The sequence below is a fragment of the Agelaius tricolor genome, unplaced genomic scaffold (assembly GCF_023055355.1).
Source record: "Agelaius tricolor isolate 1412-34295 unplaced genomic scaffold, bAgeTri1.0.p SCAF_10, whole genome shotgun sequence".
Classification (NCBI taxonomy): Eukaryota; Metazoa; Chordata; class Aves; order Passeriformes; family Icteridae; genus Agelaius; species Agelaius tricolor.
This window is the reverse complement of record NW_027269270.1, coordinates 20,238,624-20,260,820: the sequence shown is the minus strand read 5'-3', so window position 1 is coordinate 20,260,820 and position 22,197 is coordinate 20,238,624. Positions and strand designations below refer to the sequence as shown.

The following is a 22,197-nucleotide window of genomic DNA, read 5'->3' as shown; positions in this document are numbered from 1 at the left end:
CACAGGAAAGATACAGCACGCTGACTTGTGGCATAGAGCCCTGGTCTGGGGCACAGGGCACCCACTGCAACTTGTCCTGTCTGGGCCATGCTCGGTGGTCCAGGCAGGGCATGCAGCCCAAGCTTCCCCAGGGGAAGGTGGCTTGGCTGGGCGAGAGGTGTCCTGCCCATCCCAGCATGCAGCAGTTAGATGAGACTATACCTGGGCTGGGAGCTTTAAGGCTCTCCTCTAGCCAGAGAAGTGTCAGGCCCTTGTGTCTGAGGCTCCTGGCACAGCCCCAGGACTTTTGTCCACGTGCTGGGGCCATGAGAGGGGAGGGAGCTGGGAGGTGCTTGCTGATGCATTGGGGTGGAGCAGGCACCATCCCATGAGGGACTGAGGGAAGTTCAGGGTGGGGCGTGCAGCAGGCTGTATGACCCTCCTTCTTCCACACCCCACTGTCACCTCACTTCTTATGCCCTATGGGGATATATAACAAGCTGTATGCTTCCTGCCCCTTCCCGGTCCCCTGTCTTGTCCCCACTGCCTGCTCTGAGCCATGGTGGATCCTGATGTGGCCTTTTCATCCACTGCATGGCCCGAGTACCTGCTAAGGCCCCAGAGAGGGTGTGGTTGAGCAGTGGGTTGGGGGACCCACGCTCTGCCTGCATGCAGCCCTGCATGGCACAGCACCCACCCACTTCACCCTGCTGACAGCCACGGGGCCCATCTCTCCCTGTGCAGAGTCCTCAGATGACTCCTATGTCTCAGCGGGTGAAGACCCCCTGGAAGCCCCCATCTTTGAGATCCCCATCCAGGACATGGCCGTTGTCGTGGGGGCAGAGGTGCTGCTCAAGTGCATTGTCACGGCCAACCCCCAGCCAGAAGGTGAGCTGCCCTGGAGCGTGGCAAAGGGACTCTCTGCATGTCCATGTCCCACCTGTGAGGCGTGAGTGGGACACCCAGGCTGAGCTGGGTATCTCAGGGGAGGCAATGTGCCCACCCTGGGAGCACCCCTTCTGCCCTTCCTCCCCTCAGATGGAGTGAAGTGCTTGGGCACCGCCTGCCAGGACAGGGGGCAGAGGACAGCGTGCCTGCTCTGCTGTCCCCCAGTGCTGGGCAGGGCTGTTGGGAAAGTGGGAGAAGGGCTACTGAGCGCTGAGCGGGCAGGAACGGTGACGCAACCTGATCTAGTGGGTGGCGTCCCTGCCCATGCCGGGGGGGAGGGGGTCGTGTTGGAGCTAGATGATCATCAGGGTGTCTTTCAACCCAAACCATTCTATGATTCTCCTATGCTCGGAGCTGCTGTTGAGGCAGCTCAGGTGGTTTCCCGGGGCCAGAAGCTCAGGGCTGATGGCCTCTGGGCACGCTGTATCCAGGAAGTGCGTGGGGGCAGCTGGGCATCCAGGACCGGTGCCAGTCGCCAAAGCCAGGCAGAAGCCAAGCCGCTTTAATTCCCTCTTCCAGCCTCCACTGGAGGGCAGGAGGATGTCCGGAAGCAGATAGGGACCAGCCACGGTCTCTCCGTCAGAGGGCCGTGGGATCCCGGGGCTGCTCCCCATAGCAAATGGGTCCTCAGGCCAGGCAAAGAAGCGCCTGGCCTCCCCGGGCCCCTGCGCGGGCCCCGGGAAAGCTCGGGCTGTCCTGCCCACGCGTGACCCCCGCCTCTGCCGGCAGTGTCCTGGAGGAAGGACGGGGTCCCGCTGCGGAGCAGCACGACGCGCCCCATCAAGGCGGAGGGCGAGCGCCACACGCTACTGGTGCGTAGCGCCCGGGTGGCGGACGCCGGGCTGTACACTGTCACCGCGGCCAACGAGGTGGGGGCCACCTGCTGCAGCGCCATCCTCAGCGTGCGGCCCGGTGAGTACCGCGGGTGGAGGGACCCCGGGAGGCAAGGAGGGAGGCAAGGCGGGAGGCAGACAGGGAGGGAGCGAGGGCTGGCGCCGCGGCAGGCTGGCTGCCAGCTCTGCCGCTGCTGTCACTGGGAAGAAACCGGCTTCCTTACCCTACAAGGCTCTGTCTGAACCAAAGCAGCTGACGTGCTCCCGGCAGCCATGGAAGGATCCTGCCGTGGGGGGAGCGGGGTCAGGCTGTGAGCATCCCCTGGCGCCCAGCAAGCAGCCCAGTGTCCGGCCCCCACATCTGCCCCGTGTCCCGCTACACATGGGGGTACCTCAGCCGGCTCTACAACCCGCAGACCATGTGGGTACCCCTGCCCTCAGCCTGCAAACCCTACGGGTACGCCTACCTCCAGCATGTGAACCGTGGGGATATCCCAGCCTGCTCCCCAGCCCGCAAATTGTGGGTGTATCCCTGCGCTCCACTCCGCAAGCCGCGGGGAGACCCCCGCCCCACAAACCATTGCCTGTGGGGGCACCCTGCCTGCCCCCCAAGACCCCGAGCTGCTGGCCGGGGAGAACCTCCCCGGCGCTGGCCATGGGGATACCCAGCCCGCTGCGGCCCCAAAGCCCTCCCCATTCCAAGAGAGTGTTTCTGGGCGGCCGGCAGAGGCTCGGAGCCGTCCAGAGGGCTGGAAGGACCCAAAACTCCCCCGCTCCGTGATTAGGCGGGACAGGACACCCAGGGGCAGCCGCGGCCGGGCAGGGCACAGCGGTGGGGGGCCGGGAGGGGCCCCGGCAGACCCCGGCCCGCCGCGGGCCCTCCCCCAGCTGCTGGCCCAGCCCCGGGGGCCGGCCGGCGCTGGGGCGGGGAGGGCTCAGCGGGCCGACGGCGCTGCGGGCTGGAGCGCCCGGCACCGGCAGCGCCGCGGGCACCGGCAGCGCCACGGGCACCGAGGGCGGCTCGGCGGTGTGGCGAGGCGAGGCTCGCGGGGCCGCCGTGGCCCCGGTGAGTGCGGGGTGCTTCGGGGGCGATGGCGGGGGGGGGTGCGGACAGGGGGAACTCGGGCTCAGGCTCCCAGCTCTCTGCTGGAAGCTGCCCGCGGGTATCACGGGGGTGCGGGGACACAGCCCTTGCCCGGTACCGGGAAGGCCGCCCGCCACTCCCGGCGCGGGGCAGGGAGCTTGAGAGCGCTCCGGCTGCCGGCCGGAGGGGGCCGGCACCCCCATGGTGGCGACTGGGCTCTGTCAGTCCCCCGTGCCGGTCGCCGCTCCCCATCCCGTCCCCCGCCGGCCCCCGTATCCCGCACCCCGCGAGTCCCCCAGTCCGGCCCCCGATGGCGCGGACCGGCGGGCGGGCGGGCGGGCTGCAGGGGGGAGCGCAGCTGCCAATGTCACCTTCAGCCGTGCCGGCCCGGGCAGGGACAGCCATCCCGGGAATCCGGGCGGCTTAAGGATGGGAGCGCGGGCTGCTGCGTAAGAGCCACTTGAGCCCTGCTGTCGCCTTGTGGAATATCGCGTCCCCTTATCATCCCGCGGCGTGCTTGCTGCTCACCCCCTCCCCCGGTGCGGCCACGCACCCCTTCGCTGCCGGCCCTTGCCGAGCCGGGATGTGCCGCAGGGTGGGTGTCCACCTCTGTAATGCAGGGTAGAGGAAAGGGGTGCCCTAACCCGCCTGTCCGGCTCCGGTTGCTGCCAGCTCCTTATCCAGCCTCTCCTGTGCTAGCACCCGTTGTGGAGCGGCATGGGAACTTGCCCCCCGCCGTCGGCCAGGTCAGCCCCATCACATCGGACGAGGAGTACCTGAGCCCATTGGAGGAGTTCCCCGAGTCCGGCACCCCCCAGCACCGACCGGCCATGAAGCTGCAGCCAAGAGCAGAGCATGGGGCTGCCCGTGGCTCCCCTGAGGCCACCTTCAAGGCTTCACCCACCTTTGAGGTGAGATAGCAAATCCCCCAGGATTGGTAGAGGGGTACAGTGCCCTATGACTCCGGTACCATAGTCCTTGTGCCAGGAGGTGCTGGGTCAGGTCTTCCTAGCCCTTGGTCTGATGTGGGGTCCTCGCAGCCCCCGGGCAGGCTCCACCCCACCAGCTTCCCTGGTACTCCTGTTGTGACAGGGGACAGACAGACAGCCCTGGGTGCAGTGGTGGGGTGCATGGTCCTGTGTGCAGATGGTGCTTGCTGCTCTCTGACCCCCCTTTCCCCAGGTATCCTTGTCGGACCAGTCGGTGCTGGAGGGGCAGGATGTTAGCATGAGCGTCCGCGTCCGTGGGGAGCCCAAGCCCATCATTTACTGGTGAGTCCTGCTGCTCAGCTGGGCAGAAAAGGAGGGGACGGGCACAGTGACCTCTCCATTTGGGGATGGTTGCATGGAGCTCTGATCCTGAGCAGGGAGTGTTGGAGAAGGTTTTTTTTGGGGACAGCCAGGCTGGGTGTGCAGGGCCAGGTGTGACCACGATGCTCTGCCTCTGTCTGGAGCAGGCTGAGAAACAGGCAGCCAGTGAAGTATGGGCGCCGGCACCACGCGGAGGAGGCAGAGGGCGTGCGGGGGCTCTTCACGCTGCACATCCTGGCGGCGGAGCATACTGACACCGGCTTCTACACCTGCAAGGCCGTCAACGAGTATGGCACCAAGCAGTGCGAGGCCAAGCTGGAGGTCAGAGGTAAAACTCCCTGACTATGTCACCCAAGAACCTGAGAGGCCTGCTGGCTCTAGTGCCCTGCATGAGCTGTGGGGAAGGCACCACTGCAGGCCCCCCACTTGGTGGTGTGACATAAGAAGGGGACAAGCCAGCTCCCCCTGTGGTGGCGCAGGTGGGGAACAGGAAAGTGGAGCTGCGTGCCTGGGGCTGTCCGCAGAGGCTGGCCCTGCAGCAGAAGGCAGTCTGCCTTGCTGTCTCATCCAGATGTGCAGCCCTGGGTCCCACCTGTTGCCTGTTGTTCCAGAGCCCCACCGATCTGACCCAGACCCAACTGCTTCTCACAGCCCAGCTTCACCTCACGTCCCCTCCCCCACACATGGGGCGAAGTGCTGCCCCTGGCTGACCAGGGAGGGCTTTTGGCCTTGGGGGCTCTGTAGGAAACATGTCCTCATGCCCTGCAGCTTGCTCCCTCCTTGCCCCAAGCTACCTGCAAGCTCTGTGCCAGGCACAGGGCAACTTGCAGGGGGTCCCTCCCTGCCCATTTCCAGCAATGTCCCATACGCATGGGACTTCACTGTCCACTCCCCTTTCCTCGCTATCGCTCCCCAGCCCTGCTGTGGTCCTCTTAGGACCCCAAAGTATGTGTTCAGTTTTGAGGGGGTGAGGTTGGGACTGATAGCCAGGCTGTGCCTGGTATCCCCAAGGCCAGGGAAGGGGCCTGTGGGGATGAGTGATGCTGCCTCCCTCCTCTTGCCCTTTGCTGTGTGTGCCCTGCTCCCCCAGCCCTCCCCGCTGATGGCTGCCTGAGCCCCCCTGAGCTGTGCCGATCCCAGCCCGGCCTTGGCTGCGCTGCTTGTACGCTGCCGGGATAACGCTCCCAGCCTACAGCAAAGCGCGGCGGCACAGGGGCGGGAGCGGAAGCCGTCCCAGTGTCCCACGACGGGCAGGAGCCGGGCTGCAGGGGTGATGGCCCAACCCCAGCCCTTCTTGGGGGGCTCAGCAGATGGCTCCGTGCCTTGCTGCCCACTCGCACCCCTCGTGCTGGCGCTGGTATGTGTGTCCGTGCCGCTCCCGTCGCTGCTGCACTAACCCTTCTGCTTGCTGACTGCGGTTTTTGTCTGTACGCAGGGGGAGTACGATAAGGGGGTGCATCTCTCAGAGCCGCGGCTGCGGGGCTCTTAGTTGGACACCTCTTAGGCAGTGGACCTCACCTTGTGTTATTACCTCCTTCTCCATCCGCCGCCTCGTCCTGGACGCACCGCGGGGACGCGCGGGCCCTCGACTGCGGGCCGGGGCTCGCCAGATGGCCGGGGCAGGCGTCACTGAGGCGGGGCGGGGGGAGCAGCAGGGGAGCAGCAGGCGCCCCCTCAGCCGGGCCAGGGTGCCCATATGATGCTGTCTTGTCTCTTGCTCCATCCGTTTGTCCCTGTCTGTGTGTTCTGCTGCCTCTCTCTTGCTGCCCAGGGAAAGGGAGCAGGGAGCTGAGCCCGCGGTTGCCGCCGTGCCGGCCAGGGCTGTAGGGAAGGAGCTGCAGTGCGCTGGCAGCTCTGTGACAGTCACCTCGGAGCACGGGAGACAGGAGACCCCAGGGACCCCACAGGGGAACACCCTGCGTGAGGTGCAGGCGGGAGGGAGATCATTGGCCCCTTTTGGCTTGCGGTGGCCACTCAGGTGCCAGCTTGGCCACCAAGACACGTCCCTTGTAGCCCCAGGGCTTGGGTCCCTCAGGAGCATCCCCTGGCTGTGGGTCTCTTCTTCCCAGGGAGGGGGCTTGATGGGGGGGGGGGGGCGGGCTGCGAGGCCGTGACCCTTTTTTTTTTTGTAGCTCTAATAAAATCTGTTTGGTAAAGCGCTGTGTGGTGTGTTCCTGGCACGGACACCTCCCCTCACCCCCAGCCCCCTCCCTGCTCAGCTCTGCTTTCCACATCTCGCCTCCCATCCCACCCTTCCCTGCTGCACTCCCTGCCCGCTGCACCAGGCCCCCTCCCTGCATGAACCACTGCCCTGCATGTACTCCCACTCCATCCCTGCTACCTCTCATGGTTGCTTTTCAGTTGCTGAGATGCATCTCTCTCTTTCTTTCTCTCTCTCCCCCCTCCCCGGGCAGCTCGCCCCGAGTGCCAGTCCCTGGCCATCGTGGTTCCCCTGCAGGACTTGGTGGTCGGGGCGGGGGAGCTGGCGGTCTTTGAGTGCATGGTGGCCGGCCCGCCAGACATGGACGTGGACTGGCTGTCCCGGGGCCGGCTGCTCCAGCCTGCACTGCTCAAATGCAAGATGCATTTTGATGGGCGCAAGTGCAAGCTGCTGCTCACCTCTGTGCATGAAGATGACAGCGGAATCTACACCTGCAAGCTCAGCACTGCCAAAGGTAAGCAGTGGGCATGCAGCTCCCCCAGGGGGGGTGTCACTCAGGGCTTGGCCCTAGCTGGGGGAAAGACCCCCTTACCTTGGGCTCAGGGCTCTTGTTCCCAGGGATGCAGCTGTGAGTGCTGGAGATGGGGTACAGGGAGACAGGGGGATAGGGAGTGGGTGGTGCCCCAGGTGCTGGGAAGATTTCTCAGGAAGACCTGGTGTGCATTAGGTCTTGGACTCCAGTACCCCAAGCCCTAAAGCTCTGTCCCACCCCACTCAGCTCCTCTGCCAGCATGCATGCATGTGGCTCCCTGAAACATGGGATGCATTTGTTCCATGGGTGCACCAGGTGGATGCAGGCCTGGAGTCCAGCTGTCCCTGTCCCCTGGCTTCAGAGCTTCTGGGCACCCTGCTCCAGTACTGATGTGTCTCTGCTGGCTTGGGAGGTGGTGGGGAAATGGGCAGGGAGTCAGGGCTTCCCAGCCTCTCCCATCAAACCATCACTGATGGCAGCTCAGCAAGAGTTGCATGGGCCTCTGTCCCATGGCTCTGGCACACCTGTGCCTGTGCCTGCTGCCCACAGCTCTGACCCACACAGAGTCCACTCTCCTGCCCACCTAGGCAGCAGGGCTGGGGGGGAATTGCAGGGAGAAGCAGCATTCCCTGCACCCTGTGGTTGGTGCCTGTGCAATCCTCCATGAAGGAGGCTGTATTCCCGTGGGGCTTTGAAGGTAGCAGCAGTCTGCGGCTCAGGCAGGTGAGGGTGTGCCTGAGAATGGTGTTGCCCATCCTTAGCCAGGGTGGGTGACAACACTGTCACTGCTGGAAATCCCCTCATCTGGAGCATCGAGCCTGCTCCTGTTCCCATGCTGCTCCTTGGATGCTGCATGTGCTGGCACTACCTGCTCAAGCATTGCTGCCCCATTCCCAAGGGGATAGGCCAGCTGTGATCTCCTGCCCTGTGAGGAGGATAGGGCATTCTCCCACCCCACCTTGCTCTGGCACCTGTACTGCTGTGCAGAAGGGAAAGAGGAGCCTGCTGCCATCAGAGCCCCAGCCCTGGGCACGGGGACCTTGCACACATTTGTGCCCCCCTGCCCTGCACAGGGATGGAGCCTGGAACCCCACACACCCGGGCTCAACCCACACCATGTGTGGGGTATGCACACCCACAGCCACACTGGTTGCTGGGCTGCAGCCAGGGGTGTCACAGGCTGCTCCTGCCCTGCACAGGCACGTGCCGTGGGGCTCACAGCGCCTGCTCTCCTCGCAGATGAGCTGACCTGCAGTGCCCGGCTGACGGTGCAGCCCTCTGTGCAGCCACTCTTCACCCGCAAGCTGGAGGACGTGGACGTGGTGGAAGGGCGGACAGCACGCTTTGTCTGCATGATCAGTGGGACTCCCCCTCCGACGGTTACCTGGACTCACTTTGGTAACCCCCAAGCTCAGAGAGCTTGCCAAGGGCCCTGCAGGGAGACCTCTCCTCATCTCCTTGGGGGCTGCACCCTAAGGCTGCACCTGGCTGGGACTGGAGGGGATGCTGCTGCTGATGGTGGTGTGTGTTTCTGCACAGGCCTGCCAGTGCAGGAGGGGGAGAACGTGCGGATTCAGCAGGACGGAGGGCTGCACTCACTGGTCATTGTGCACGTGGGCAGTGAAGATGAAGGGCAGTACAAGGCAACCGCCAGGAATATCCATGGCCATGTGGAGTGCTCTGCTGAGCTCTATGTGGAGGAGCCACGGCCATCTGCAGCCTCCCAGATGTAAGAGTTGGATGGTCACTGGAATCTGCTTCCCCCTGCTCACTCCCCTCTGGGACTTGGTATCCAACAGGCTTATGCAAAGCCTAGGGCTGGGGCTGAGCTGGGGGCACTGCACCACGCTCCCATTGTGAGCATCTGTGGGCTCTTGCAGCTCTAAGCTGGAGAAGATGCCATCCATCCCAGAGGAGCCAGAGCAGGTGGAGACAGAGACAGAGTGCTTCACCATGCCTGATTTCCTGAAGCCACTGCACAACCTGGACGTGGTGGAGTCGAAGGAGGCCGTGCTGGAGTGCCAGGTGGCCGGGATGCCCTACCCCTCCATCACCTGGTACCACAATGGCTCCCGAATTGACAGCACTGATGACCGCAAGATGATGCAATGTAGGACTCCTCGTTGCCTTCCCCACCCCCTGGGGTCCCTCTACATGGGGTGGGAGAAAGGGGAATACCTTTAGAGGAGGCATCACCCCCCAGACCTTTTCACCCCATGAGGCAGGAAGGGAAGCTCTGTGCTGCTTAGCTGGTAGGGTCTTACCTATGTCCCCCTGTTCTCCACCAGATAAAGACATCCATCGCCTGGTATTCACAGCTGTGAGCCACGCACATGCTGGTGTCTACAAAAGTGTCATTGCCAACAAAGTGGGGAAGGCCACGTGCTATGCACACCTCTATGTCACCGGTAAGCAGCAGCAGACACCACCTGGGATGTGTGGCCACTCACAGCCACCCTGCCAGGCTGTGACCCAGGATCATCGTGAGGTCCTAGGGGAATAGGATCACAGGGCAGCTTAGGTTGGAGGGGACCTCAGGAGGTCTCTAATCGAACCTAAAAGTGGGGCCAGCGGTGCAGTTCTCATCTTGTGTGGTCAAGAGCCATCCCACTAGATCCTGCATGAAGCTTGCTGGCAGTGCCAGTCCCACTGACAGTGGGGGCTGAGCCCCCACCAGGAAACCAGAAAGAATTACTGATCTCATGCATCCCCTCAGCCAGTATCTCCCAGAACATGAGGCAGATGCCCTGATATGCTGGGGCGGTGGCTATGCTTACATCCCTGCCCACCTCCCCCTGCAGATGTGGTGCCAACCCCCCCAGACGGGCCCCCCACTGTGGCCTCAGTGACTGGCAGAGCCATCACGCTGACCTGGAACAAGCCCAAGTGGCTGGACGCTGCCATAGGTAAGGGGGCAGGCTATGGGCAGGAAGATGGCAGGGGGTGGGCAGTGCCATGATGGGATGCGTGGGGTAGCTCCGTGCCAGGGGCTCTGCACTGACCCTCTTCCCTTTCAGACCCTAACTCGGTGACCTACGTGGTGCAAATGCAAGTGCTGGGCACGATGCAGTGGGTGGTGCTGGTGACCGGCGTGCAGGACACCACGTACACAGTGCACAGGCTGACCAAGGGTGCCCAGTACCTCTTCCGTGTCATCACTGCCACTCCCAAGAGCAACAGCAAGCCCTCCCCACCTGTGGGGCCCGTGCAGCTCCTGGATCGGGGTGAGAAGGGCAGTGGGGAGGGAGTGGGTAGCTGGGCTAGAGGTCTCTGTCCCTTGCTGGGTGGTAAGCTTCCCAGGGCTGGGTGGCATGGAGTGGGCAGGGGTTGGTGAAAATGCATTTGGCAGGTCCCTACCTGGAGGAGGCCCCAGTCATCCTGGACAAACCAGATGTGGTGTATGTGGTAGAAGGCCAGCCAGCCTCCATCACCATCACCATAAACCATGTGGAGGCCATTGTCACCTGGAAGAGGTAGGACATGGCACTGTGCCTAGTTGCCTGCCCCGTGCCTAGCATCAGCCCACAGGATGCACATAAAAGGTGTGAGCCCTTGTAGGGGCTGCAGGGTGGGAACTGGGGCTGACTGTGGGTAAGGAGGTGGTCCTGGGGCTGTGGGGTGGGATCTGTCAATGGGGCAGTGGTTCTGCCAGTGCAGCTGTGATGTGACAGCTGTGTGCTTGCAGGGCTGGGCAGGTGCTGGGGGAACTGGAGGGCACGTGTGAGATGATGATGCCAGACGATGACCAGCACTGCCTGCGGCTGCTTCGCGTGGGCCAGGGGGCTGGGGGGCTGCTGGCCTGTGAGGTGAGCAACCGCCACGGCACTGCCCACTGCACCCTGCGCCTCCGCCTCGCAGGTACGTGCCCCTGCACGGGGAGGGGGTCCCTCTGCTGGGGGTGCCACCCTATGGTGCTCCAAGCCCATATGCTGGGGGGGCCATTGCCCTGAAGGGTGGCATTGCCCCATGGTGCCCCTGCTCATGTGCCATGGGGGCACTGCCCCACAGAGTGACACTGCTCCTCAGTCCTTCACACTCGTATGTCGTGGTGATGCCGATCTGTAGGGTGGCAGTCATGGGATTGATAAACCATGAACATTGGCACTGCTGCCCGGTGTCCCATACCCATGTCTGACCTGGGCAGAGGTGTCCCACAACTGTGTACATGGGGAGGCAGTGCCTCGTGGTGTCCCTTAGCCATGGGTGCCATGGGTGGCACTGCCCCATGGTGCCCCATGCCCCATTTCTTGGCAGAGGCACCGCGTTTTGAGTCCATCATGGAGGACATCGATGCCCAGGAAGGGGAGACACCACGATTCGCTGTGGTGGTGGAGGGGAAACCACTGCCGGACATCATGTGGTACAAGGTGGGCTGGGAGCCCCCATCCCCTTCCTGAACCATATTCCCACCAGACCCACACATTTCACAGCCTCACTGGGGTTGCTGCATTGGTGATAAAGGACGTGTCCCATGCCCTACCCATGGGGAAAGGGTGGTGGGAATTGGTCAGGGATGGGACAGGACACCCCCAATACCCCTGCTTCCCCCAGGATGGGGAGCTGCTGGAGGAGAGCAGCCACCTGAGCTTCGTATATGAGGACAATGAGTGCTCGCTGGTGGTGCTGGGTGCTGCCGAGCCTGACAGTGGCGTCTACACCTGCACAGCCAAGAATCTGGCTGGGGAGGTCTCCTGCAAAGCAGAGCTGGTGGTGCGGGCAGGTATGGCTGACTGGCTCCCCAGCCCCTGAGGGTAGAGCCTGGATGTCTGGCTTGCCCCTCGCCAGCGCCTTTCCTTCTCCCAGCCCAGCCCACTGCGGATGCCACCATGGAGGAGGATGCGCTGCACAAGGCACGACGCCTGACCGACTACTATGATGTGCATGAGGAGATCGGGAGGTAGGTGGGCCTGGCATGATGGGGCATCCTGGGCACTGCAGGGACTGGGGCACTGGAGCCAGGCTGCACCCTGGGGCTCCAACATAGGGCACTAAGCTCCATTATATGCCAGATCCTGGTGTGCTGGGGCTCCTCTCAGCTGTCAGCAGATGCTCCTGTGCCAGTTTAGGGTGGGGACCTGGCATGGTCAGAGAAAAGCCAGGCTTGGGGTCTCTGTGCCTCTGTAACAGAGGCAGCTGAGGCTGCAAGCAGCTCCCTACAGAGTGGGTGCCTGTGCCAGCTGCTCAGGGAAGGGGGAGGTCTCCTGCTCACGCACCTTCTTAAACTCCCTTACCCCTACTGCTGAATTGCAGGGGGGCTTTTTCCTATCTGCGGAGGGTGACAGAGAAGAGCACCCGGCTGGACTTCGCTGCCAAGTTCATCCCTGGGAGGACCAAGGCCAAGCAGTCGGCACGGCGGGAGCTGCACATTCTCTCTCAGCTGGACCACGAGCGCATCGTCTTCTTCCACGATGCCTTTGAGAAGAAGAATGCTGTCATCATGGTCATGGAGCTGTATCCTCTGGGCACTGCTCCATGGGTGCACAGCACAGGGGAGGAAGGGAGGCTCTTGCAGGGGACAGGTGGGCAGAGTGGGTGCAGAGGAGCTGGGTGTGGGACACAATGGAGCATGGAATTTTTATGCTCCTTGACTGGGGCCCAGTTGCTCTGAAGAAGAGTTGCTGGACAGGATGGTGAGGAAGCCCTCAGTGTGTGAGTCGGAGGTGAGTGAACACTGTGGGAGCAAAGTTATGTGGAAGGGAGGGATCTGGGGACAGTGGTGTCTGTCCCAGCCTGGAGATGTGTAGTGCTCATTGTATCAGGCTACTAAGGGGGCCACAGCCCACATACTCCTCTGCACAGGGCCAATGTGTATCTGATTCCCATTTGGGCTGCCCACTCTCCTCACTCCATCTCTTGCAGGTCCGCTCCTACATGCGGCAGGTCCTGGAAGGGATCTGCTACCTGCATCAGCACAGTGTCCTGCACCTGGACATCAAAGTGAGTGAGAGTCTTTACAGACTCCTCCCACCCAGTGCCTTCAGTGAAGGGCTCCTGGTGCACTGGGTGGGGAGTGGTCCTCTGAGAGGGAACATTCATTCCCTGGGGAAAGCCCCTGCGTCCTGCCAAGCTCCCCTCTGCTCTGCACTGTCCTGTAGCCAGAAAACCTCCTGATGGCAGATTTGAGCAGCGAGCAGATCCGGATCTGTGACTTCGGCAATGCACAGGAGCTGACGTCTGAGGAGCCACAATACTGCAAGTATGGCACCCCTGAGTTCGTGGGCCCTGAGATTGTCAACCAGACCCCTGTCTCCAGCGTCACTGACATCTGGTAAGGGTGGCCCTTGGGTGGTCGGTGGGCTCTCTGCTATGCCAGGAGAGACTGGGCACCCTGGAGGGCTTGTGATGTGCAGTAACTGTGCTCTCCTCTCTGCAGGCCTGTGGGGGTTATCGCATACCTCTGGTAAGTGCCCTGGTGTGCCTTCACAGAAGGGACACCCTTTCCACCCCCTCACCAGCTCCAGAGCTGAGGCTGTGACCATGCACATGACTCCTTACAGACTCAGCCTCCTTTCCAGCTGCTCCTACCTCTGCCCTCCCCATGGCATCAGGGCTGAGGGCTGAGGTCGTCTCTTCAGTCTCCCATACTTGCCATGTTGTTTCCCATGTCCCCATGACCCCAGAGATGGGGTCTGAGGTCCTGTCCTCAGTTCTCTGTATTTTCCATGCTGTTTTTCATGGCCCAGTGACAGTGTCTCCTCCTTGGCAGCCTGACAGGGATCTCTCCCTTCGTGGGGGAGAATGACAAGACAACGCTGATGAACATCCGCAACTACAATGTGGCCTTTGAGGAGAGGATGTTCCAGGGGCTCACCCGGGAAGCCAAGGGCTTTGTCATCAAAGTGCTGGTCAATGACAAGCTGTGAGTACTGCAGGGTCCCCTTCCCCATCCCCTGCCCCTTCAGCATGAGCTTTGTGCTCAAGGGAGGGTAGGGACCCCCATGCATTTGGGTACCCAAGGGCAAGGCTAGCTGCACAGCTCTGCTGGGGTGCACCATGGGCAGCCAGACTCTCCTGCCCTTTTTCCCTTGGCCAAAGCCTGTGATCCTGGGTGTTCTCACCCAATGGTGTCGGTTCACAGGAGACCCAATGCAGAACAGACCCTGGAGCATCCCTGGTTTAAGGTGAGCCTGGGCTCGGAACTAATGCCAAGAGGCCACGAGGTTCCCTGAGCCTGCTGCAGGCTCCAAGGGACACCGTTGTTCCCTCACCCCACAGACACTGGCAAAGGGCAAGGTCATCAGCACCGACCACCTCAAGCTCTTCATCTCCCGTCGGAAATGGCAGGTGAAGGCAGGGGCTAGGGAGGGAGGGGGCAAGTGGGATTGTGTCTTGGGAAGGATGGGGGATGTGTAATGGCAGGATGATGCCATGCCACGTACCTGAGCCTGACCCAGCCCTCTCTGCTGGCTGCAGCGCTCACAGATCAGCTACAAGTGCAACATGGTGCTGCGGCCGATCCCAGAGCTGCTGGAGGACACGTCCAACCACCTCTCCATCGCCGTGCCCCGGCATCTCAAAGAGTCACCAGCGCTGTCATCCTCCTCAGACTCAGACGACCTGGATGAGCTGCCCTTCATCCCCATGCCACACCAGGTGGAGTTCTCCGGCTCCCGCATGTCCCTCAATGAGATCCCCACAGACGATGAGACCATTGGGACATCCGAAGGGCTGCAGCCGGAGGGGGATGCCTCTGCCATGGAGTGGCAGAGCCAGGGCACAGGGAAGCCTGGGGTGGCCCTGGGGAAGCGGACAAGGAGTGCTGGGCCACGGCGACCATGTGCAGAGGTGGAGGCACCTGGTTCCTCTGATGAGGAAGCCCCCGAAGCCCAGAAGCGTCCGGAGTATCCTCGCAAAGCCATGAGGAAGGGTTCCAGCCTGGAGTCCCCAGGGAGTGCCCGTCGGGGAGAGCTGAAGAGGGGCAGCTCTGCTGACAGCGCCCTGCTGCTCCAACAGCTCCCAGGGACTGAGGAGGGGGCTGAGGCAGCCCGGGACCCCCGTGGGGCCCTAGCCAAGGCAGCCTCCATGGAGTTGCCAAGGAGAAAGATGGTCTGGGGGGAGGATGATCATGCCCAGCGCCTGGAGCTGATGCGCCAGCGGCTGCTGCGGGGAAGCTCTGGGGACAGCAAGGTCAGTGGCCTGCGGGGTCCCCTCCTGGAGACCCTGGGGGTCAGCCCTGACAAGAAAGTCTCACGGTCAGCCCGCCTGGAGGCTCCAGCAGTGCCACGGCTGGTGCGGGCAGCCTCCAGTGAAGCCACCTCGCCGCGCCTCCTCCCCGCTGAGTGCCGGCTGCAGAAGAGCAGCTCCTTCAGCCACGGGGATGCGGAGCCTGTCGTCCGGCACCGACGCTCCGGTGCGCCCCTGGAGATCCCAGTGGCCTGCCTGGAGGCACAACGGCTCAAGGAGTCCCCCTCTCTCTCTGCCCTCTCTGATGCTCGGCCCACAGTGCCACCAGACACCCCAAGCACACCCACACCCCCTCCAGCAGACATCTCCGTTCCCCAGGCTGGCCCTGCAAAGGCTGCCTCGGGGAGGAGGCGCATCCCTGAGGAACACGGCCCACCTGGGGCCAGCAAGGCTGCCACCACCACAGGGAAGAAGCCCACGGACAGGGGACAGGAGGACAAGACACCCACCAAGGCTGCTGGAGCCAGTGGGGAGGGGGCTGCCAGGACAGGAGCTCCCACCCCACCAAAGTCCACAACCCCTGTTCCCCAAACCCACATAAAGTCTTCCTATGCCAAGATGATGCAAGTCATGGGAGGTATTCAAGGCGGGGAGACAGTCACCAAGGAGCCCCCACCAACCACCAACGAGCCCCCCCCAAACATCAAGGAGACCCCACCAGCCAGCCCTGCCAAGCCCCCTACGCCAGCAGCAAGGAGGGAGGTGAAACCCACCGGCTCCTCCAGCTCCTTAGTCATCCAGGACATCGATTCAGAGGAGGTCTTTGAGGCCAAGTTCAAGCGGAGCCGCGAATCATCCCTCACCCGGGGGCTGAAGCGCCTCACCCGCTCCCGCTCCGAGGACCGGCACCTGGCCGGCCCCCCAGCCTCTGACGAGGGCATCTACCGTCCTACACCGGCCGGCGTGCCCCTGGAGCTGCGCAGGGACCGGCCCACCGGGCTGGCAGCCAAGTCCAAGTCGGTGCAGGACCTGCATGAGGTGGAGAAGGATGGGGGCTTCTTCCGGAGGATGTCCATACTTCTCAAGCGGACCCCGCCCGCTGAGAGAAAGAAGAGCATGGGGGAGGACGGAGGCACTGAGACCCCACCTGGTGGGCGCCGCTTCTCCTGGAGCATGGCTCTGGCCAGCTCCAGAGAGCGGAGGGACTCAGAGAGCCTCAAGTCAGAGCCGGGGGGTGGTGGGGAGAGCGAGTCACCGGCGGTGGCTGTGCGGAGGAAGATCAGTGCCACCATGGAGCGGGTCTCGGCGCGGCTTCGCAGCGTGTCGGATGAACGGCCGGAGGGCGAGGGCTCCCGGCAGCTCCGTCGCGCCAGCTCCGAGGGTGAGAGCTTGCGGCCGGGGCCCGCCCCCGCCCCCGCGCCCTCCTCCGAGTCCCTGCGCTCCGAGGCCAGCACAGGCTCCTCTGCCTCTGCCAAAGGTGAGCGATCCCGCGGGGCACTCCTGAGGGCAACCCATGGCCCAGTCGCTGTGGGTGCGGCAGGTGTGGCCGCCGTGGCCTGGCGCCGCTCTCTCACCTGCCCTGGGTGCCCACAGGTGGGGGTGACAGTCAGAAGAGGTCCCGCTGGGAGCGCTGGGGGCTCTCCCGGGGCAAGAAGGAGAAGATGGCCTCACAGCCCAACATCCCCTCCAGCCTTCTGCGGGAGGAGGGACTCGCCGCCGGCCGGCCACACACACCCAGTGAATCGGGTAGGTGCAGCCCCGGGACGGGATGGCGGGTGTGTATCCCCACCCCAGCCTAACCCCCCACTCTGCTTTCCAGATTTCCCCCCTATTTTCCACATCAAGCTGAAGGACCAGGTGCTGCTGGAGGGCGAGGCGCTGACCCTCTGCTGCCTTCCTGCTGGCAGCCCAACCCCACGGATCCTCTGGATGAAAGGTGGGGCGCTGCCCGCACTGCCTCGGTGGGTGGGCTCTGACAGGCACCGTATCATCCCACTCCTCTTCTCTCCCTACAGACAAGAGGTCCCTGCAGCCTGACAGTGGGCTGAACGTCGTCTCCTGCAAGGACGGACGTCAGATGCTCACCATTGCCAAGGTCTCCAGGAAGGATGCAGGGCTGTACGAGTGTGCAGCTGCCAACATCCTGGGCACAGCCATCAGCTCCTGCACGCTGGCTGTGGCACGTAAGGAGGCTGGGGGTCCTCGGGAGACAGGAAGGGCACAAGTCGGGCACATGGCTGGGGATCAGTTGGTGCAGCTCACTAGAGTACTGCTTTCCACATCTGCAAGAGACTGGGGCTTTTGAAAGAGGACAGGCTGGTTTTAAATGAGCATTTCCAGCATCTCTGAACCTATGTGTTATGCCCTCTCACTGCAGCAGCTCTGCTCTGCCCCTGGCTGGACAGCCAGCCCACCCTGTCTGTACCCTTGTAGGGCTCCCTGGGCGGCCAGGCACCCCGGAGGTCCCCCAGAAGTACAAGAACACGGTGCTGGTGCTGTGGAAGCCCGCTGAGAGCAAAGCCCCCTGCACCTACACACTGGAGCGCAGACTGGAAGGTATGTGGGGCTGCCTCCCATCCCCTGGGAGCCACAGCCAGGAATATGGGCTCACGGAAGGGCACCTAGGACCAAAGCGCCCAATGTCCTCACTGTCCTCTGTGGCTTGGCAGAATCAAGGGCAGGGGACAGTGGGCTGCCCCTGTCCCTGGTCTGCCCTCGACTTACCTTACTTCTGCTTTGGCAGGGGAGCACGAGTGGAAGATTGTCAGCACTGGTATCACTGACTGCTACTTCAATGTGACTGAGCTGCCTCCAGGGAGCACTGCCAAGTTTCGTGTGGCCTGTGTCAACAAGGCTGGGCAGGGACCCTACAGCAACCCCTCAGTAAAGGTGCATCTTGAGGCAGCAGGTGAGCAAGCCTCATGGGCATGGGGTTGCTATGGGGCTACCTGTGGCCTCTGGGGTGCTTTGGGGATCCTTGAGTGCCATGGCATCTTCCCCCCAGGGCTTTGGGAAATGAGGTGCCACTTACAGTCCACTCCTAGCTTACCCCCACCTGGCTCACACCTCCCTTTGCTCCCTATAGACGCCGGAGCTGCCCCGGCCAAGGATGTTGCTGTCCCCATTCCTGAGAAGGTGGCTTCCAGCCGGTCAACCCAGACACCCGAGGAGCATGTGGAGCCTGTGGCTGCAGGGGCCCCTCCCACCACACCACCACGCAAGCACAAGGGAGTGGTACAGAAGGCAGCTGGAGCAGAACAGGAGGGTGCCCCCACAGGGGTCCTTCCACCTCCTGCCCCCCATGAAGAGGGAGTGCCACCAGATCTTGAGCTTCCACCCAACATCACTGTCTATGTGCCTCCTGAGCTGATGTTCACCCCCCCTCGGACTGCTGCCTCTCCTCATACAGACACCCCCACTCCGGGCTCTCCTGCACCCCCCACGGACGCTTCCCCCCCGCCCCAGGCTCCGTCTCCTTCCAAGTCATCCCCCACTGTTTCCCCAGTGTCAACCACGCCCAGCTCAGCCCCCACACCATCTCCCACCCCCAACACCACACCTTCACGGAAGATGCCTCCCTACATGGTAACCTCCTTCATCTCCATGCCCCCCACATCACCCCCTGCGCAGGAGCCCACCATCACTCCCCCACCCTCCAAGGAGCCCCCAGCTGCTAGTGGGGTCCCAGGGGCAAAAGACAGCACATCACTGCGGCAGGGTGTCCCCCAGAAGCCATACACCTTCTTGGACGAGAAAGCAAGGTGAGTAGTGGTAGGACAAGATGCTGTGCCAGGGGTGTTCTTGCAGCACCCCACACCAGGGATGCTGAATCCTGCCCTATGCCGCAGAGGCCGTTTCGGGGTGATCCGGCTCTGCAAGGAGAATGCCACAGGGAAGCACTTCATGGCCAAGATTGTGCCCTACGAGGCGGAGCGGAAGCAGAGCGTGCTGCAGGAGTACGAGATCCTCAAGGCGCTGCACCATGAGCGCATCATGGCCCTGCACGAGGCGTACATCACCCCCCGCTATCTGGTGCTCATCTGCGAGAACTGTGCTGGCAAGGAGATCCTCTACAGCATCGTGGACAGGTACAGGGGGGCACAGGGCCACTGGGGACAGTGGCTGGTATGGGGCTACCTGTTGATGGCACCTGCCCCCAGGTTTCGCTACTCGGAGGATGACGTGGTGAGCTACGTTCTGCAGCTCCTGCAGGGCCTCGAGTACCTGCACAGCCGCCGCATTGTGCACCTCGACATCAAGCCAGACAACATCATCATCTCAGGCACAAATGCCCTCAAGATCATCGATTTTGGCAGTGCCCAGACCTACAACCCACTTGTGCTGCGGCAGCTGGGGCGGCGTGCTGGCACCCTGGAGTACATGTGTGAGTGGGGCACCACGGGTGTAGTGGCAAGGGGGACAGGGACAGAACTGGGGCATGCTTATTCCCAAAGGTGTGCATGTATGCCTATGCTCTGGGGGACTTGGGAATGGGGAGGAACCGTGTCCTTGGGGAAGGTGGGAGGTCTCTAAGGTGCTGGGTGTGTCTGTGAATTTCTTTAGCATTGCTGGGGTCAGTGGGAGAGTCGGGGTGCTGTGGGGCAGTTGGGGCATCCTTGGAGGCTGGCTGGGCTCTGTCAGGGTGCTGCAGTGTCAGGGAGGGGTGTTGGAGGGTGCAGTAGTGGAGTGCTGTGGCTGCTGGAGGTGCTTGGCTGCTATGGGCGTTGGGAATGCTGTGGGTGTTGGGGATCCTGGGGATCTGGGACTTCTGTAAGTGCTGGGGATACTGTGGATGCTGTGTGTGCTGGGATGCTGGGGCTGGTGTCTCTGTTTATGACAGACCTGTTCCCCTGCCCACAGCGCCAGAGGTGGTGAAGGGAGACCCGGTGGGCTCTGCAGCAGATGTCTGGGGTGTTGGCGTCCTCACCTACATCATGTAAGACAGGGGGATGAGAACCTTGAAGTGTAGTCAGCCCCACACAGGGCTTGGTACCATGAAGGACACCAAGCTAACAGTGGGCTGAAGGATGCTGTAGCCCAGCAGACCCTTCCCAGCTGGACATGGGGAGATGACAACACTCTGGGTAGCTGTGGCTTTTCAAACCAGGGATGGGGGGAGGTGGGACAGCAAGTACCCTCCCACTACTGTCCCCCCAGCCCATCACCCCCTCCACCTCCACAGGCTCAGCGGGCGGTCCCCATTCTTTGAACTGGACCCCATCGAGACGGAGAACCGCATCCTGGCAGGGCGCTTTGATGCCTTCAAGCTGTACCCCAACGTCTCGCAGACTGCTGCCCTCTTCATCCGCAAGGTCCTCACCGTCCACCCCTGGTGAGTGCCCAGCCCAGCCAGGGAGGACACATGGCACCGGACTATGCCTGTGACTGAGCCAGCCCCTGTCACATGGGACCCCTCCAGATATCCTCAGTGGGACCCAAGAGTCCATCACTGCTCTTGGAAAGGGCTGGGACCCCCAGGGTTTTGCAGGGCAAGGGTGGTGGCCGGGTTTGGGGGGTGGAGCAGCAGAGGGCACCCCTGGCAGTCCCTGATGCAGAGCTGGCTCTGCCCCAGGAGCCGCCCCACGGTGAAGGACTGCTTCGCCAATACCTGGCTCCAGGATGCCTACCTGATGAAGCTGCGCCGCCAGACCCTGACTTTCACCACCAACCGCCTCAAGGAATTCCTAGTGGACCACCAGAGGCGCCGCGGCGAGGCCGTCACAAAGCACAAGGTCTTACTGCGCTCCTACCAGGGCGGCCAGCCACCAGGGCCACAGTAACTGCTGCCTTGGCCACGGCCACCAGGGGCCGGGAGCCAGAGGAACATTCCATGGGCCGCAGTACGGGGCGGCTGAGGAGGAGCCGGGACGCGCCAGGATGAGTCCATGGACCTCACGTGCTGCTGTCAGGGGTGATGGTGGCCAGCAGCGTCATTTTGGCAGTGCCGATGAAGAGGAGGCGCTGCCGCAGCCAGACCAGCAGTGGGGTCCGGCAGTGGGAGGGTGTTGGGAAGCCTTGCTGCAAGGAACAGAGAATGTGGCAGAGGGTCGGGGGAAGAATGGGATGCAGACAGAGGGGCAAGGGAAGCCCCGGGTGGGAGGGTAAGAGCTGCCAGTTTGCTAGCCAGCCCTGGCCACATGGGTCCCATCAGCCGTGTGCCTTACACTGCAGCCTGCAGCTGCCCCTGGCCACGGTGTGCCAGTCCTCGTGCTCCCCCTGGTTTGCACACCAGCACCAGAAGACTGAGGCTGCTCCAGCGGTTCCTGCAGAGAGGGGCTTGCTCACAATCCCCTGCCAGACAGCACAGCCCCAGTCCTTACAGCTGGGAGGGGGGGCTGCCAGCCCCCCACCTTCTGCTCCTCCCAGCCCTGGTCCTGGCAAGTGGGTTTGTGGCTCCAGGACCGATGCCGGTGCCTTCCCTGGGGCTGTCGGCTGCGCCCCGTGCCAGGGTGGGGGACTGGCAGGCACTCCCTCTTTGCAGGGGGGCACCCAGGTGCCATGCACACCTCCTGTGTCTGCTCAGGCCCACGCTGCTCGTGCTCTGCCCACCCAGCTCCAGACCTTGCCCTGTACCCCAGTACCAGCCTGCCCGCCTGTCCCAGACCCCTCACCTGACCCCGAGGTGCCTTGCCCTGCCCTGTGCCCCCTCCTCAGCCCTCCCCGGGTGGTGGCACGATGCGGGGTGCCCTGAGCAGGGGGACAGGAACAGCGGCTGGGCACTCACCTTCCTCATGCTGCTGTAGTGATAGGGCTTTATTTATTGATTTTGGGGAGAAGGCATCTGCTCATTCCAGTCCCCATTCCTGTTCCCTCCTCTCTGCCGGGCTCTGGAGTTGCAAATGTCCCCATGGTTTGGAGCAAGCAACATGCCAGAGCAGCAATAAAGACCCTGAGCAGCCCCTCCAGTTTCAGTGCCTTCCTGGGAGGGAATTGCACGAGTGTGAAGTGCAGCCCCTGGTATCTCGGGAGGGTCCTTGCCCCAACACTTAAGGACCCGAGTTCAGAAAGGATTCCATTGAGGCTGGGCTTCCATGTCGGAAACCTGGTGAAAAAGTCAGAGAAGCTGTGAAGCAGTGGGGCGAGTGCAACGGGGCTGATTCACATGGCCCTCACGTCATGGAGTGAAAATACGGAGTGCCAAAGGGCCCGATGGTGGCTGGGACAGCGGGACAGCAGGGCAGGGCTCCTGCTGCGGGCACGGCAGGTGACGCTGAGGGACCTGATGC

At 62.8% G+C, this 22,197-nt stretch overlaps 1 protein-coding gene across 5 annotated transcripts in view; it reads left to right on the top strand.

Annotated features, from left to right (window-relative positions):
• SPEG (striated muscle enriched protein kinase) overlaps nt 1-21,870 on the top strand; it is a 31,912-nt gene extending 10,042 nt beyond the window's left edge. For all 5 annotated transcript variants that reach the window (XM_071435094.1, XM_071435097.1, XM_071435096.1 and 2 more), the window contains 37 exons: nt 724-867; nt 1,657-1,839; nt 3,544-3,755; nt 4,027-4,115; nt 4,301-4,482; nt 6,569-6,829; nt 8,087-8,245; nt 8,387-8,576; nt 8,728-8,957; nt 9,136-9,255; nt 9,649-9,753; nt 9,865-10,071; nt 10,197-10,320; nt 10,533-10,705; nt 11,102-11,214; nt 11,399-11,567; nt 11,651-11,744; nt 12,098-12,298; nt 12,447-12,507; nt 12,707-12,784; nt 12,943-13,115; nt 13,221-13,247; nt 13,554-13,706; nt 13,926-13,968; nt 14,063-14,131; nt 14,261-16,448; nt 16,565-16,717; nt 16,791-16,907; nt 16,987-17,154; nt 17,405-17,527; nt 17,715-17,879; nt 18,057-18,732; nt 18,820-19,059; nt 19,132-19,355; nt 19,832-19,907; nt 20,154-20,303; nt 20,544-21,870. In XM_071435094.1, coding sequence (XP_071291195.1) covers nt 724-867; nt 1,657-1,839; nt 3,544-3,755; nt 4,027-4,115; nt 4,301-4,482; nt 6,569-6,829; nt 8,087-8,245; nt 8,387-8,576; nt 8,728-8,957; nt 9,136-9,255; nt 9,649-9,753; nt 9,865-10,071; nt 10,197-10,320; nt 10,533-10,705; nt 11,102-11,214; nt 11,399-11,567; nt 11,651-11,744; nt 12,098-12,298; nt 12,447-12,507; nt 12,707-12,784; nt 12,943-13,115; nt 13,221-13,247; nt 13,554-13,706; nt 13,926-13,968; nt 14,063-14,131; nt 14,261-16,448; nt 16,565-16,717; nt 16,791-16,907; nt 16,987-17,154; nt 17,405-17,527; nt 17,715-17,879; nt 18,057-18,732; nt 18,820-19,059; nt 19,132-19,355; nt 19,832-19,907; nt 20,154-20,303; nt 20,544-20,751 — 8,048 coding nt within the window. In that variant the 3' untranslated portion in view covers nt 20,752-21,870. The remainder of the gene's footprint in view (nt 1-723; nt 868-1,656; nt 1,840-3,543; nt 3,756-4,026; nt 4,116-4,300; nt 4,483-6,568; nt 6,830-8,086; nt 8,246-8,386; nt 8,577-8,727; nt 8,958-9,135; nt 9,256-9,648; nt 9,754-9,864; nt 10,072-10,196; nt 10,321-10,532; nt 10,706-11,101; nt 11,215-11,398; nt 11,568-11,650; nt 11,745-12,097; nt 12,299-12,446; nt 12,508-12,706; nt 12,785-12,942; nt 13,116-13,220; nt 13,248-13,553; nt 13,707-13,925; nt 13,969-14,062; nt 14,132-14,260; nt 16,449-16,564; nt 16,718-16,790; nt 16,908-16,986; nt 17,155-17,404; nt 17,528-17,714; nt 17,880-18,056; nt 18,733-18,819; nt 19,060-19,131; nt 19,356-19,831; nt 19,908-20,153; nt 20,304-20,543) is intronic.
• Nucleotides 21,871-22,197: the final 327 nt, after the last annotated feature.